General features: G+C 48.7%; 1 protein-coding gene across 1 annotated transcript in view; it reads right to left on the bottom strand.

The window, feature by feature from the left end:
- FCHSD2 (FCH and double SH3 domains 2) overlaps nt 1–14,795 on the bottom strand; it is a 68,021-nt gene that overhangs the window by 12,956 nt on the left and 40,270 nt on the right. Inside the window, exons 9-11 of the mRNA XM_015818570.1 lie at nt 11,225–11,341; nt 9,794–9,898; nt 480–641 (exon numbers count right to left, since the gene is read on the bottom strand). Coding sequence (XP_015674056.1) covers nt 480–641; nt 9,794–9,898; nt 11,225–11,341 — 384 coding nt within the window. The remainder of the gene's footprint in view (nt 1–479; nt 642–9,793; nt 9,899–11,224; nt 11,342–14,795) is intronic.

Here is a 14,795-nt window from a genome sequence, read left to right as displayed (position 1 = left end):
TGAGTTGGATGGTTTTCTTGCAGACATTTCATGACCCAACTAGGTAACATCATCAGTGCTGGAAGGAAGGAAGGAAGGAAGGAAGGAGGAAGGAAGGAAGGATGGAAGGAAGGAAGGAAGGAAGGAAGGAAGGAAGGAAGGAAGGAAGGAAGGAAGGAAGGAAGGAAGGAAGGAAGGAAGGACTGTGGGATCCTTGGTGCTCTCTGAGTTGGGTGGTTTTCTTGCAGACATTTCATGACCCAACTAGGTAACATCATCAGTGCTGAAAGGAAGGAAGGAAGGAAGGAAGGAAGGAAGGAAGGAAGGACGGACGGACTGTGGGGTCCTTGGTGCTCTCTGAGTTGGGTGGTTTTCTTGCAGACATTTCATGACCCAACTAGGGAACATCATCAGGGCTAGAAGGGAGGAGGGGGGAGGAGGAGGAGGAGGACTGTGCTTTGGGGACCGAAAAGGGGACGGTTAGAGACTCCCAGCCCTACCACGTGTGAAGAGCCGTTGCTGGCCATGGCTGGCAGGCTGGCCCACCGCTCGTTCTCCAGTTCCTCCATCACTTGATTCATTGCACTTTTCAGCCAAGTGTCCACCGAAACGCCAATCTGCTTCAGGAGGTCCAGGCGAGCTTCGGCTTTCAACTTGATGATCTAAGAGGAGAAAGAGAGACAGAGAGGAAGAGATTGATTTTTATTCTGCATTTATTCTTGCTTATGAATAACTCAACGGCAGCAAGCATACCTAATACTCCTTCTTCCTCTTCTTTTCCCCACAACAACCTAGCGAGGTGGGTTAGGCCGGGAGAGAGGGACTGGCCCAAAAACCTCTAGTTGGCTTTCATCCCTAAAGCAGGATTCGAACTCACCGTCTCCTGGGGATTGGCCCAAAGTCACCCAGCCGGTTTTCGTGCCTAAGGCGGGACTAGAACTCATTGCCTCCTGGTGATTGGCTCAAAGTCACTCAGCCGGTTTTCGTGCCTAAGGCGGGACTAGAACTCATTTTCTCCTGGTGATTGGCCCAAAGTCACCCAGCCGGTTTTCGTGCCTAAGGCGGGACTAGAACTCACCGCCTCCTGGTGATTGGCTCAAAGTCACCCAGCCAGTTTTCGTGCCTAAGGCGGGACTAGAACTCATTGTCTCATGGTGATTGGCCCAAGTCAACCAGCTGGTTTTCATGGCTAAGGCGGGATTAGAAACCACAATCTGCTTTGTGACTGGCCAACATCACCCAGCCAGCTTTTGTGCCTAAGTGGTACTAGAACTCAACCTCTCCTGGTTTCAACTAGACATACCCAATTCAACTAGACATACCCAATTCCAGCAGCCTTTCCTTATATGCTTTAGCCTCCAGTCCCCTAATCATCTTTGTTGCTCTTCTCTGCACTCTTTCTAGAGTCTCAGCATCTTTTTTACATCGTGGTGACCAAAACTGGATGCCGTATTCCAAGTGTGACCTTACCAAGGCCTTGTAAAGTGGTATTAACACTTCACGTGATCTTATTCTATCCCTCTGTTGATGCAGCCTAGCACTGTGTTGGCTTTTTTGGCAGCTGCAGCACATGGCTGGCTCCTATTTAAGTGATTGTCTACTAGGACTCCGAGGTCCCTCTCACAGTTACTACTATTGAGCCAGGTACCCCCTATACTATACCTGTACATTTGGTTTTTCTTGCCTACATGTAGAACCTTACTTTTTTGACCATTGAATTGTCTGTATCTGTCTCTCAGATAGTAGATAAAAGTCTTGAGAATATGGACCTGTAGGGATGTGGTGGAACGCGGTCTGGATTCCCAGGCCAGGAGAGGCTGCGTTTCAAACGGCCAAAAGGTGGCAAAGCTTAGATCAGGGGTAGTCAACCTTGGCTCTTTTATGACTCGTGGACTTCAACTCCCAGAATTCCTGAGCCAGCTTAGCTGGCTCAGGAATTCTGGGAGTTGAAGTCCACGAGTCATAAAAGAGCCAAGGTTGACTACCCCTGGCTTAGATCCTTTGGTTGGGAGAAAGAGAATTAGAAGGCTCTCATCCTTAGTGATTCTCAGAGTCTATTTTCAGTTGCTTTAGTTTGGCAAGATTTCGAACAGGGCTTGCTGTCAAGACAGCTATGGATGCTGGCAGACTCTCATCCATCAGATCGATTGCAAGAAAATGGGGCTGAGGTTACATCATCTTGGAAACTGGATATCGACCCTTTTATCAGCAAGCATCTTAAAGACAGCCTTCCTCGGCCCTTTGATCTTCTTCCTCCTCGCTGCCTCTTAGTTGCTCCCTGCTTACAAGATTCAAAAAGAGCATTTATCTCAACCCTGCCTTGCAGTATTTTTGAGTTATTCCTTGTTCCTGGACTCCGAGGGCTCCATTAGAAGAACCGGCAATTCTCCTAACTTCCCCCGTGGGGCTTCTGTCTGATCAATGTTTGGGTCAGGTGGCTGGCCATTACCCCCATGACATACTAAATCGCTGGTCTGTGTCACGGATGAATATGAGGTCCTTGGTGCTCTCTGAGCTTGGGGGTTTCCTTGCAGATGTTTCATTACCCAGCTAGGTAACATCATCAGTGCTAGAAGGGAGGGGGTTTGCGAGGAGGAGCAGGAAGAGGAGGAGGAGGAGAACGACTATGGAGACTTTGGTGCTCTCTGACCTTGGTGGTTTTCTTGCAGAGGTTTCATTACCTAGCAAGGTAACATCAGCAGTGCTAGAAGGGAGGGGGGTTTGCGAGGAGGAGGAGGAGGAGGAGGAGGAGGAGGAGGAGGAGGAAAGCTGTGGAGTCCTTGGTGGTTTTCTTGCAGACGTTTCATTACCCAGCACAGATAACATCATCAGTGTTAGAAGGGAGGGGTTTTTTTTGCTCCCTGTTTATATATTAATGGCTGTCAATGTTGGTGAGAAAGTTTTGGTGATTCCTTGCTTAGGCCAGTGGTGGTGAACCTAGGGCACGGGTACCAGAGGCAGCACTCAGAGCCCTCTCTGTGGGCACTCGCGCCATTGCCCCAGTCCTAGGCCTTCAGCTGGGTTTTATAAAACCTTTTCACTTTAGGTCTCCACCGCCATGTGCAAAAAAAAAAAGGTTCAATCAATCAATTTCAACTTCTTGCGGGAAAAAAAAGATCTTGCAAAGTTGGAATTGATTGATTGAACTTTTTAGTCCCACCGTCTGCCGTTACCACCGCAGCCACGCCCACCCAATGGGCCACACCCATCTGGCACCCGACGATGCATAAATGGGGTTTCGATTGCAGTTTGGGCACTTGGTCTCTAAAAGGTTTGCCATCACTGGCTTAGGCTGTTGTTTACTCAGACTATCTGAGTTGGTAGTTCCCTGGTTGGGCCATTGTTTACTGCTTGATGTTGGTATAGTATTAACCTTGATGTTAACCTCTGCTGAGCTGGGTGCTCTGATGGCTGGCTAGGAGAGGCTGTCCTTATTTACCGTTAGATGGTCTCGTTTGATTGGTATGTAGTTGTTGTTTATCTCTATGGGTCTGTCGATGGCTGATCTCTCTGAACGCCAGGCTTCTGGGTTGAATATATGCCTTTGGCTGTCACCTAATAGCCCTTCTCTATGATCAGACCTGCACACAGGAGCAGGACCCCCCCCCACCCTCAATCCGTGTAGATTTTGCCAACAATGTTATCAGAAGTCAAGAAAAATCAAAGGACAACGCTCAGCTTTTTGAACAAGGCTGTTTCTGTTCTGGAAGCAAGTAAGAATGAGACCGGAGCTATGTGCAAAAATGCCTTTGTAATTTCGTAATTTTCCTGGGGAGGGAAGCCGTGGCAAATCTAGACAGCATACTAAAAAGCAGAGACGTCACCCTGCCAACAAAAGTGCGTATAGTCAAGGCCATGGTTTTCCCAGTTGCAACGTATGGCTGTGAAAGTTGGACCATAAGAAAGGCTGAGCGACAAAGAATTGAGGCCTTTGGACTCTGGTGCTGGAGAAGACTCCTGCGAGTCGCCTGGACTGCAAGGCGATCCAACCGGTCAGTCCTGGAGGAGATCAACCCCGACTGCTCTTTAGAAGGCCAGATCCTGAAGTGGAAACTCAAGGACTTTGGCCACCTAAGGAGAAGGAAGGACTCACTGGAGAAGAGCCTGATGCTGGGAAAGATGGAGGGCAAGAGAAGAAGGGGACGACAGAGAATAAGGGGGCTGGATGGAGTCCCTGAAGCAATAGGTGTGAGCTTCAATGGACTCCAGAAGATGGTAGAGGACAGGAAGGCCTGGAGGAACGTTGTCCATGGGGACGCGATGGGTCGGACACGACTTCGCAACTAACAACAAAAAAATTTTTGCCCACATTTTCTATGGGAACCTGTCATGCCAAAAGTTAGCCCTGGAACTAAGAAACCAAGATTCCACAGCTTGGTCAACGCCCAGCACATATTTTATGCAGGAACTGAGAACTGCCCTACGCAAACTAGGTTACTTTTAGATCAAGGGGGGAGTGCATGGGAGGACGGAGAGTAAAGTTCAGAGGAAGTTTTCCTGGGAAAGAGCAGAAAATATAACTTTGGCCCCAGACCTAATTTTTCAATATTGCTTATCGCTGAAGCATCGGATACGTGACTTGGGATCTCCCGTTGGTGGCCTTTCCCACAGGGGCCACTTTTCCAAGGAGGGCAGAATAAGTAGGATCTTTGCCCACGTAGGAGTGAGTTATTCCAAAACCAGATCGGAGAGGTGACAACGAAGGGAAAAAAAAAAGGGCCCTCAAAGCTTAGGAAAAAAAAACCCACAGAGGACCGAGCGGAGAAGAGAAAACTAACAGGCGCTAGCATGAACTGGGTGCAAATAGGGACCTGTGCACTACCCTAAAAGCTGCAGGTTTATCCATCAACCGATCTTCACAATTTGCAACACTACTGATTACACTTCCCATTATCCCCAGCCAAACTATAATTGCTGAAGGAATAGTTTAGTCCAAGAGTAGGCAACCTTGGCTCTTTTATGACTCGTGGACTTCAGCTCCCAGAATTCCTGAGCCAGCATGGGGGAACTATGGCCCCTTCATGACTGGTGGACTTCAACTCCCAGAATTCCTGAGCCAGCATGAGGGAATCATGGCCCCTTCATGACTCATGGACTTCAACTCCCAGAATTCCTGAGCCAGCATGAGGGAACTATGGCCCCTTCATGACTGGTGGACTTCAACTCCCAGAATTCCTCAGCCAGCATGGGGGAACTATGGCCCCTTCATGACTCATGGACTTCAACTCCCAGAATTCCTGAGCCAGCATGAGGGAATCATGGCCCCTTCATGACTCATGGACTTCAACTCCCAGAATTCCTGAGCCAGCATGAGGGAATCATGGCCCCTTCATGACTGGTGGNTGGCCCCTTCATGACTCGGGGACTTCAACTCCCAGAATTCCTCAGCCAGCGTGGGGGAACTATGGCCCCTTCATGACTCGTGGACTTCAATTCCCAGAATTCCTGAGCCAGCATGGGGGAACTATGGCCCCTTCATGACTTGCGGACTTCAACTCCCAGAATTCCTCAGCCAGCGTGGGGGAACTATGGCCCCTTCATGACTCGTGGACTTCAATTCCCAGAATTCCTGAGCCAGCATGGGGGAACTATGGCCCCTTCATGACTGGTGGACTTCAACTCCCAGAATTCCTGAGCCAGCATGGAAACCTCTGCCTTTCCCCTCAGCATGGCTGGCTCAGGAATTCTGGGAGTTGAAGTCCGCAAGTCATAAAAGAGCCAAGGTTGTCTACCCCTGGTTTAGTCAAATAAATCTGGAAGGAGATTTTAGATACGGCAAATGGGCAGCATTATATTTGTTTGTTTGTATCCTGCCTGTATGATTTTTACAAACAACTTAAGGCTGCAAACATATCCAACACACCTTCCTCTTCCTCTTTTCCCCACAACAACAAGCCTGTGAGGTGGCTTGACCTAGCCAGCTTTCATGGCTAAGGCGGAACTAGAACTCACCGTCTCCTGGTAATTAGCCCCAAATCCCCCAACTTAACACGCCTTACAAGCATAATTGTGAGCTCAGTTACAATGGTACGTATCTGTACTGTTAACAGTCATAAGTCAAGGATTATCTATACTGTTAACGTCAGGGGTCTTCAAACTTGGCCCTTTTATGACTTGTGGACTTCAACTCCCAGAATTCCTCAGCCAGGCAATATTCTGTAATTCCATTCCATTCCATTGCATTCCATTCCATATATTCTATTCTATTCTATTCTATTCTATTCTATTCTATTCTATTCTATTCTATTCTATTCTATTCTATTCTATTCTATTCTTTTCTTTTCTTTTCTTTTCTATCCCATCCCATCCCATCCCATCCCAAAACCTCACTTCTGGGTAACACCAAGAAATCCCACAATTCAGCAAAGTATTTTTATCCAAATTTCAGACAAGGGGCCTCTGCTTTTTAAAAACCCACAACCGGCAAAGGTAGGCGATAAAAAAAGCACCAACAAATTGCGTGATGGAGGCTGGCGATTCTCTCTCTCTTTTTTTTTAATGTGCTAATAATGTCAGCTGGGCAGGTCATTTGTGGAGGAATTAGCCTTGATTAAGTAGGCAAGAGCCATCTGTGGGAGCCAAATTATTTCCCTAACATGAGGACAAACACCAAGGGGTGTAAACGGTGGATGTATTTATTAACACACTACTATGGATGTGCAACCCACTAGGGCCGGTGCGATTGAAAACACCAGTTGAGGGGATCAACTGCTGGAACAAACAGGGCGTAAATTTAAAGCGGTGTTACGTTCCTGCTGTCTTGCCTGGCAGGGTTTTTCTGCAGGACTTTTGTTCGTTTTCAAAATAAAATGGTGTCTTCGCGTCGAGTTCGTTATTTTCTCCCAAAAATATAGACGGGATTAGATTTAGGCTCCCTAAACCAGGGTTTTTCGACCTTTTCACCCATTGTGCCACTTTTAGGATATGGCAACATCCGAGTACCACCAGTCGCCTAGCAAGGTGTCAAAAACTTGACAAAAAAAAAAAAAAAAAGGAAAAAAGGGATAAAGTACAGGTAGTCCTCGACTTACAACAGTTCGCTTAGTGACTCTTCGAAGTTACAATGGCACTGAAAAAAGTGTCCCCCAAGCCACAGCCGAGCAAGACACCTGCCTGCTCGCCCGGCCGCGCTCTTCCTCCTGTCCGAGGTTTTCATTGTTGTGAGCATTTCTGTTGAGGATTGGCAGTGGGGGTGGGGTGGGGGGGTGTTTGGTTTTTATTCCCCCCGTCTGCTGGGCGGTTGCAGCAGGTTTTGGTCACTTCACATGACCCTGGGACACTGTGACCGTCATAAATATGAATCAGTTGCCAAGCATCTGAATGTAAATCACAAGACCCTGGAGATGCTGCAACATTCCAGCTGATCGGCACTTCTTCAGGGCTGAGCAGAAGCGCCAGGATCAGCACCGAGCTCCAGCTGGATCCTGGCACTGATCCTGGCGCTTCCGCTGAGCCCTGACAGCCCTGCAGCTCCAGCCGTCTCTCGTTCAGGCTTGTGCGGTGCTACCACCGGTTCAGCTCATTCCCCTCCCCTGCTACCACTTTTCTAGGATGGCCGCGTACCCCCTGCCAGGTGCCAATGTACCACAGGTGGTACCCCTACCACTGGTTGAAAAGCCCTGCTCTAGTGTATTATAAGCACATTCCGGAAGAAGGTGGCTCGTGTGCGGGTGGATAGGGGCCTTGTTGGGTACAGGTAAGTCCTCGGCTTACGACCGCAAGGCAGCGCAAAACTTCCCTTGCTGAACGAGGACAGATGTTAAGCGGGTTTTGCCCCATTTTACCACCTTTCTGGCCCCAGTTCTTAAGCGAATCGCTTGCCAGTTGTTAAATTAAGTAGCACGGCCATTGTGAATCTGGCTTCCCCCACTGACTTGCTTGTCAGAAGGTCGCAAAAGGGGATCATGTGACACCCCCGGGACGCTGTGCGACCGACACAAATACGAGTCAGTTGACAAGCAGCTGAATTTTGATCCCGTTACCCTGGGAATGCTGGTCGTTAGGTGTGAAAAACGGTCATTTTTCAGTGCTGTTGTAACTTTGAACGGTCACTAAATGAAGGGCCGCCGAGGAGAACACCTACTTTGCACCAGGACTTCTAAGGTCTGGCAACTTTAAGATGGGCGGACTTCAACTCCCAGAAGTCCCCAGCCAGCGTGGGCAACAGAGCTGCTAATCTACCTGCAAGAAATTGCGCTTCTACAATCCGTCTTTCTCTACATGAAAGCTCAAGCGAAACGTTTGGCGTGCGAAACATAGCTGGCAGCTATAGAGGGCAGCCAAATGTGGCCTTAGGTAGCTGCATTTTGTTGGGAATGCCTGGGGTCAGAGACCCAGCCACAATTATCAAAGAAGAGAATGTGATCCAGAAAATACCCAGAGAAAAAGAAAGAAAGAGAGAGAGAGAGAGAGAGAGAGAGAGAGAGAGAGAGAGAGAGAGGAGGGAGAAAGAAAGGGAGGGAGAGAAAGAGAGGGAGAAGAGAAGGGAGAAAGAGGAGAGAGAAAAGAGAGAAAAAAGAGAAGAGGGAAAGAGCAGAGACAGAGAAAGAGAAAGAGAGAAAGAGAAAGAGAGAAGAGAGGAAGAGAAGGGAGAGGAGAGAAAGAGAGAAGAGAAAAAGAGAGAGAGAAAGAGAGAAGGGAGAAAGAGGAGAGAGAGAGAAGAGAAAAAGAAGAGAGAAAGAAAGAAGGCAGACAGAGACAGAGAAACAGTGAAAGAGAAAGAGAGGATTAAAAGAGAAGAAAGAGAGAAGAGAGAAAGAGAGGAGAAAGAGAGAGGGAGAGGGAGAGGGAGAAAGAAAGAAAGAAAGGAGAGAGAGAGGGAGAAGAAGAGAAGGGAGAAAGAGGAGAGAAAGAGAAAAAGAGGAGAGAGAAAAAAGAGAAGAGGGAAAGAGTGGAGACAGAGAAAGTGAAAGAAAGAGAAAGAGAGAAGAGAGGAAGAGAAGAGAGAAGGGAGAGGAGAAAAAAAGAGAGAAAGAGAGAAAGGAGAAAGAGGAGAGAGAGAGAGAGAAGAGAAAAAGAAGAAAGAGAAAGGGGAAAGAGGAGAGAGAGAGAGAAAAAGAAGAGAAAGTGAGAAGGCAGACAGAGACAGAGAAAGTGAAACGGTGAAAGAGCAAGAGAGGATTAAAAGAGAAGAAAGAGAGAAGAGAGAAAGAGAGGAGAAAGAGAGAGAGAGAGAGAGGGAGGGAGGAGAGGAGAGAGAGAAACTGCTGGCCTGTCACAAATGCGACATCTCAGTTTCCTATAAATATTCTCCCAGGGAGCCTTTGGAGATCACACATTTTTATCTGAGAAATTGTGTTTTCAACTCCCCCGGAGAGCTAAGCCCAATTTTATTGCTTTATTTGCTGTGCCTCCCAGAGGGGGGAAAGCAAACCCTGACCATAAATCACCGTTTCTCAACCTTTTAGTGACTTTCAAGATGGGTGGACTTCAACTCCCAGAATCCTGCCAGCTGGGGGGGGGAAATCGAGCAATGCTGCAATAAATCCTTACAACGGAAGGCTAAACATCCTTGGGATGACAGGAACGCAAAAAAGGAAGTGCAAATAAAAAAAAACAACAACTGTCCAGCAGAAACGGCCGAGGATAGAAGATAGCACAAAGGGAGGTGGTCTCCTGTTGTTTGTGCTCTCTCTTTTTTTTTTAAGGCTCCAAATTCTTTTATTCGTTGACCAAAATATAAAATGCAAAGTAAAAAAAAAAAACGGGAACGGTGGGAGAGCAGGGGAGGCAAAAGGGAAGAGGGAAGAGTGTCTGGGACCAAGAAGGCACGGCTGTAAAAAAAAAAAAAGAACGGCATCAACCTTCCTCCTACCTCGGCTTTGCGGATGTTCTCCCGGGTTTCGTCAATCTTCTGCTCCAGCTCGGCTCGGCTCTGCTCGGTGGCCACCGGGCCGTGGCACTCCAGCTCCTCCAGGGTCTGCCCAAAAGAGGAAGCGGTCAAATATCTCCTTCTTAAAGAGAAATCAAGCCCTTGACGGGAATGGGAAGAGATTCAAAAAATCCGGTCGTTCGCTTCTTGAGCTGGCCTTCCCTCTTTTTCTCCAGGAGTCGGGAAACAGCCGCAGGCCTCTGCTACTTTTCCCCACAGGAGGAACCCAGAGAGGTGGGCCTGGGCTGGGCTGAGAGAGGGGGGACAGGCCCAGGATCTCCCAGGGAAAATCCCCCCCCTCCACATGGCTGGAAGGGGATGATAACTTGGGTCTACCCAGTCTAGGTAGGTAGGAAGGGAGGGAGGAAGGGAGGAAAGGATAGAGGGGGGAGGGAGGGAAGAAAGAATAGAGAGGGAGGGAGGAAGGGAAGAAGGGAGGACGAAAAGGATAGAGGAGGGAGGGAGGAAGGGGGGGAAGAAAGAATAGAGAGGGAGGGAGGGAGGGAAGGAGGGAAGAAGAAAAGGATAGAGGAGGGAGGGAGGAAGGAGGGAGGGAGGGAAGAAAGAATAGAGAGGGAGGGAGGGAGGGAGGGAGGGAAGGAGGGAGGGAGGAAGAAAAGAATAGAGGAAGGGAGGGAGGAAAGAATAGAGAGGGAGGGAAGGAGGGAGGGAGGAAAGAATAGAGGGGGGAAGGGAAGGAGGGAGGAAAGGAGAGAGGGGGAGGGAGGGAGGAAGGAAGGGAGAGAGGGAGGGAGGGAAGAATAGAGAGGGACGGAGGAAGGAAGGGAGGGAGGGAGGAGAGGAAAAACGAGGAAGGAAGGAATGAAGGGAGTAGAGGAAGGGAAGGAGGGGAGGGAAGAAGGGAAGAGTGTGGAGAAGAGGGGAAGGGGAGGGAAAGCGGTGGAGGGGAATAAATGAAGGGAAGGAGGGGAAAAGAAAGGAAGGGAAGAAAGGAAGAGTGTGTGGGGAAGGAAGGAGTAGAGAGAGAGGGAGGGAAGAAAAGAATAAATGAAGGGAACAGAGAGGAAGGGAGGAAGGAAGGAGAAGAAAGGACGGGAAGGCAGGAACAAAAGAAGAGAGCATGGAGAAGGATGGATGGAAGGAAGGAAGGAAGGAAGGAAGGACCAAAGTATCAGAGTTTTCATGGCTAATCAGGAGGGAAGGAAGCCACTGAGGGCTAATCAGGGTTTGATTGTGACTCTCTCCTAGTCAAAGGCAACAGGACACGGACGGGAGACCCGTGGACTTCCTTCCCTCCGTGTCCTGTGGGCTCTCCAACCCAGATTTCTTCCGCCTGGTGCCTTGCGTATAAATCGGGCTTCAAATCCCAGCATCCCCTGCCTGCGCCGGCACTGGATTCCGATGTCTACTCACCCGCTGACTGTGGACGATGTTCTTGTGCTCGCGGGCCACGCGGGTCGCCCACTTCCTGGCCTCCTTGTTCAGGCTGTGCTCCTCCGTGGTGCCCGTCTCAGACTCCAGCTGCCGGCTCTGAAACACAGACACGGGAAAGGAGAAGCCCCTGAAGGGGTGGAATTCTTGGACAGAATCCCTCGGCCCTTTCCAGAATCACCTGATTCCTTTCCTTTTTACAAAAAGAAAAGAAAAGAAACGAAAAAAAAAAATGTCCGGCCCTCCTCTACACAAAGGCTTTTCCCAGTTTCTTGCTATCTGCCGTTCGGAATAACAAGACAATGTCAAACACAGGAAAAGCCCTGTTTGTCCACGACCTTGGTGGCTGGAAAAGGAGGAGGGGAAAAACTGAACCGTTTGGCCTTTAATTCTTTGGCGAAAACAACCTGGAGAGAGAGAGAGAGAGAGAGAAGAAAAGAAGTAGTAATAAAGAAAGGAAAAGAAAAATAGAGAAAAATAAAGAGAGAAAAAAGAAAAAGTAATGAAAGAAGGAAGGAAGGAGAAGAGAGGGAGGGATAGGGAGGGAGAGAAGAGAAAAGAAAGAAGAGAAGGAAGGGAGGGAGAAAGAGGAGAGAAGAGAAGAGGAGAGGAGAAAAGGAAGGGAGGGAGAAAGAGAAGAGGAGAGGAGGAGAAAAGGAAGAGAGGGACAGGGAGGGAGAAAGAGAAGAGAAAAGAAAGGAGAGAAGAGAAGAGGAGAGGAGAAAAGGGAGGGAGGGAGAAAGAGAAGAGGAGGAGAGGAGAAAAGGAAGAGAGGGAGAAAGAGAAGAGAAGAGGAGAGGAGGAGAAAAGGAGGGGAGGGANGAGAGGGAGGGAGAAAGAGAAGAGAAAAGAAGAGGAGAGGAGAGGAGAAAAGGGAGGGAGAAAGAGAAGAGAAAAGAAGAGGAGAGAAGAGGAGAGGAGAAAAGGAAGGGAGGGAGAAAGAGAAGAGAAGAGGAGAGGAGGAGAAAAGGAGGGGAGGGACAGGGAGGGAGAAAGAGAAGAGAAAAGAAAGGAGAGAAGAGAAGAGGAGAGGAGAAAAGGGAGGGAGGGAGAAAGAGAAGAGGAGAGGAGGAGAGGAGAAAAGGAAGAGAGGGAGAAAGAGAAGAGAAGAGGAGAGGAGGAGAAAAGGAGGGGAGGGACAGGGAGGGAGAAAGAGAAGAGAAAAGAAAGGAGAGAAGAGAAGAGGAGAGGAGAAAAGGGAGGGAGGGAGAAAGAGAAGAGGAGAGGAGGAGAGGAGAAAAGGAAGAGAGGGAGAAAGAGAAGAGGAGGAGAGGAGGAGAAAAGGAGGGGAGGGACAGGGAGGGAGAAAGAGAAGAGAAGAGGAAAAGAAGAGAAGGAGGGAGGGAGAAAGAGAAGAGGAGAGAAGAGAAGAGAAGAGGAGAGAAGGAAGGGAGGGAGGGACAGGGAGGAAGAAAGAGAAGAAAAGAGGAGACGAGAGAAGAGAAGAGAAGAGAAGAGGAAAAGAAGAGAAGGAGAAGAGAGGAGGAGGGACAGGGAGAAAGAGAAGAGAAGAGAAAGGGAGGGAGAAAGAGAAGAGAAGAGGAGACGAGAGGAGAGGAGAGGAGAGGAGGGAAGGAAAGGGAAGGAAGGAAGGAAGAAAGAAAGAAGAAAAACGAGAGAAGGACTAGACAATTAAAGAGAACTTTCTTTCCATCCAGCAGAGACTTCAGTGGCAGGTGAAGGAGCAAATTGGACAAGCCGCAGAATAGATCCAGTGCCACAGGCGAAAAGGTAATTTGGGCAGCATTAACGCTTAAAGAGACCAGATCTATTCCTTCGGCACGGCGTTTGCCCCAAAGCGCCTATTTTATAACCCGCAACGGATCGGCGAACGCCGAACAACAGAAAGCCTTAAATACTTACCAACCCAGTCCATGCATTTACCCCAAAGAAAAATGTGTTTTTTTTTAAAAAAATAAAATAATAATAATAATAATAATAATAATTATATATATATATCCCCCACCCCACCCACTTGTCAAGCACATGCGTTGGGAGTCTCGGTGCGCAGCTTGGGAGACCCCGGTTCTCACATCACGACTCGGCCACCGCAAAAGACCCCCGTGATGCGACAACCGCCTTGGGCACGGTGAGCCTAACGAAAGGAAGGGAGCTCGCAAAGAGGGAGGGGGGGGTCATGAAGGAGAGAAGCATTCCAACCCAAATTCCTGAATATCTCCCCAAAAACAAAAAAAAAAAAGGAGCAAAAAACTTGAGAGAGAAGCCACGCAGCCACGCCGGGAAAAAATCAGAGCGCACAGAGTCCTTGCAGCAGAAAGAAATTTAGAAAGTCAAACCTCCTGTGCTAATAATTTGGCGCTTCTGTCTTCTTTGTGCCAGCAAACTATCTTGCACAGGCAGGTGTGAAATATGTCCTAAAACAAAAAAGGAACATCTCACACCTGAAGCTGTTCTTTGTAGGGTCTTCAGTCTTCACACCGGGTGCGTGGTTAAGCGGGAGAGTCCAACCGTGGCCCCTTTTAAGATCTGTGGACTTCAACTCCCAGAATTCCCCAGCCAGCCATGGCTGGCTGGGGAATTCTGGGAGTTGAAGTCCACAAGTCTTGAGGGAGCCAAAGTGGGGTGCCATCGCTTTAAAAGCCTCTAGCGGTAGTGCTTGATTTACGGCCGCAAGGGAGCCCAGGGTTTCTGGGGTTAAGCGAGGCGTTTTGTTTTGCCCTGTTTTACGACCTTCCTCGCCGCAGTCGTTAAGCGAATCGCTGCACGGCAGTTCAGGGAATCTTGGTTTCCTCAGTGACTTGGCTTGCGAGAAGGCCTGGGAAACTGCAAGCGTCCTCAATGGGAGTCGGTTGCCAAGCAACTGAATTCTGATCACGGGGATGCTGTGTCGGTCGTCAGTGTGACAAACGATTAAGTCACTTTTTTCCCCAGTGCGGTTGTAACCTGGAACGGTCACTAAACGAATGGCCGTAAGTCAAGGACTACAGGTACTAAATTGGCGAAGGAGCGGCTGCTTTAAAAAGCCAACAAAGCCTCTGTCGTGATAATAATTTAATAAATAAATTTAATAAATTTAATAAATAAATAATGAACGGGCGATTTGCAGGAATTCCCTGTTCGCGGCATCCTATAGTTGTGTCTCTAAATCAGGGGTCTTCAAACTTGATGCTTTTAGGACTTGTGGAATTCAACTCCTAGAATTCCTCAGCCAGCATGAGGGAACTATGGCCCCTTCATGACTCGCGGACTTCAACTCCCAGAATTCCTCAGCCAGCATGGGGGAACTATGCCTTCATGACTTGTGGACTTCAACTCCCAGAATTCCTCAGCTAGCATGGGGGAACTATGCCTTCATGACTTGTGGACTTCAACTCCCAGAATTCCTCAGCTAGCATGGGGGAACTATGCCTTCATGACTTGTGGACTTCAACTCCCAGAATTCCTCAGCTAGCATGGGGGAACTATGACCCCTTCATGACTGATGGACTTCAACTCCCAGAATTCCTGAGCCAGCATGAGGGAACTATGGCCCCTTCATGACTCGCGGACTTCAACTCCCAGAATTCCTCAGCCAGCATGGGGGAACTATGCC

The sequence above is a fragment of the Protobothrops mucrosquamatus genome, unplaced genomic scaffold (assembly GCF_001527695.2).
Source record: "Protobothrops mucrosquamatus isolate PMUCROS unplaced genomic scaffold, P.Mucros_1.0 scaffold765, whole genome shotgun sequence".
NCBI lineage: Eukaryota > Metazoa > Chordata > Lepidosauria > Squamata > Viperidae > Protobothrops > Protobothrops mucrosquamatus.
Note: the sequence above shows the minus strand (reverse complement) of the source record. Positions and strands in the feature narration are given on the sequence as shown.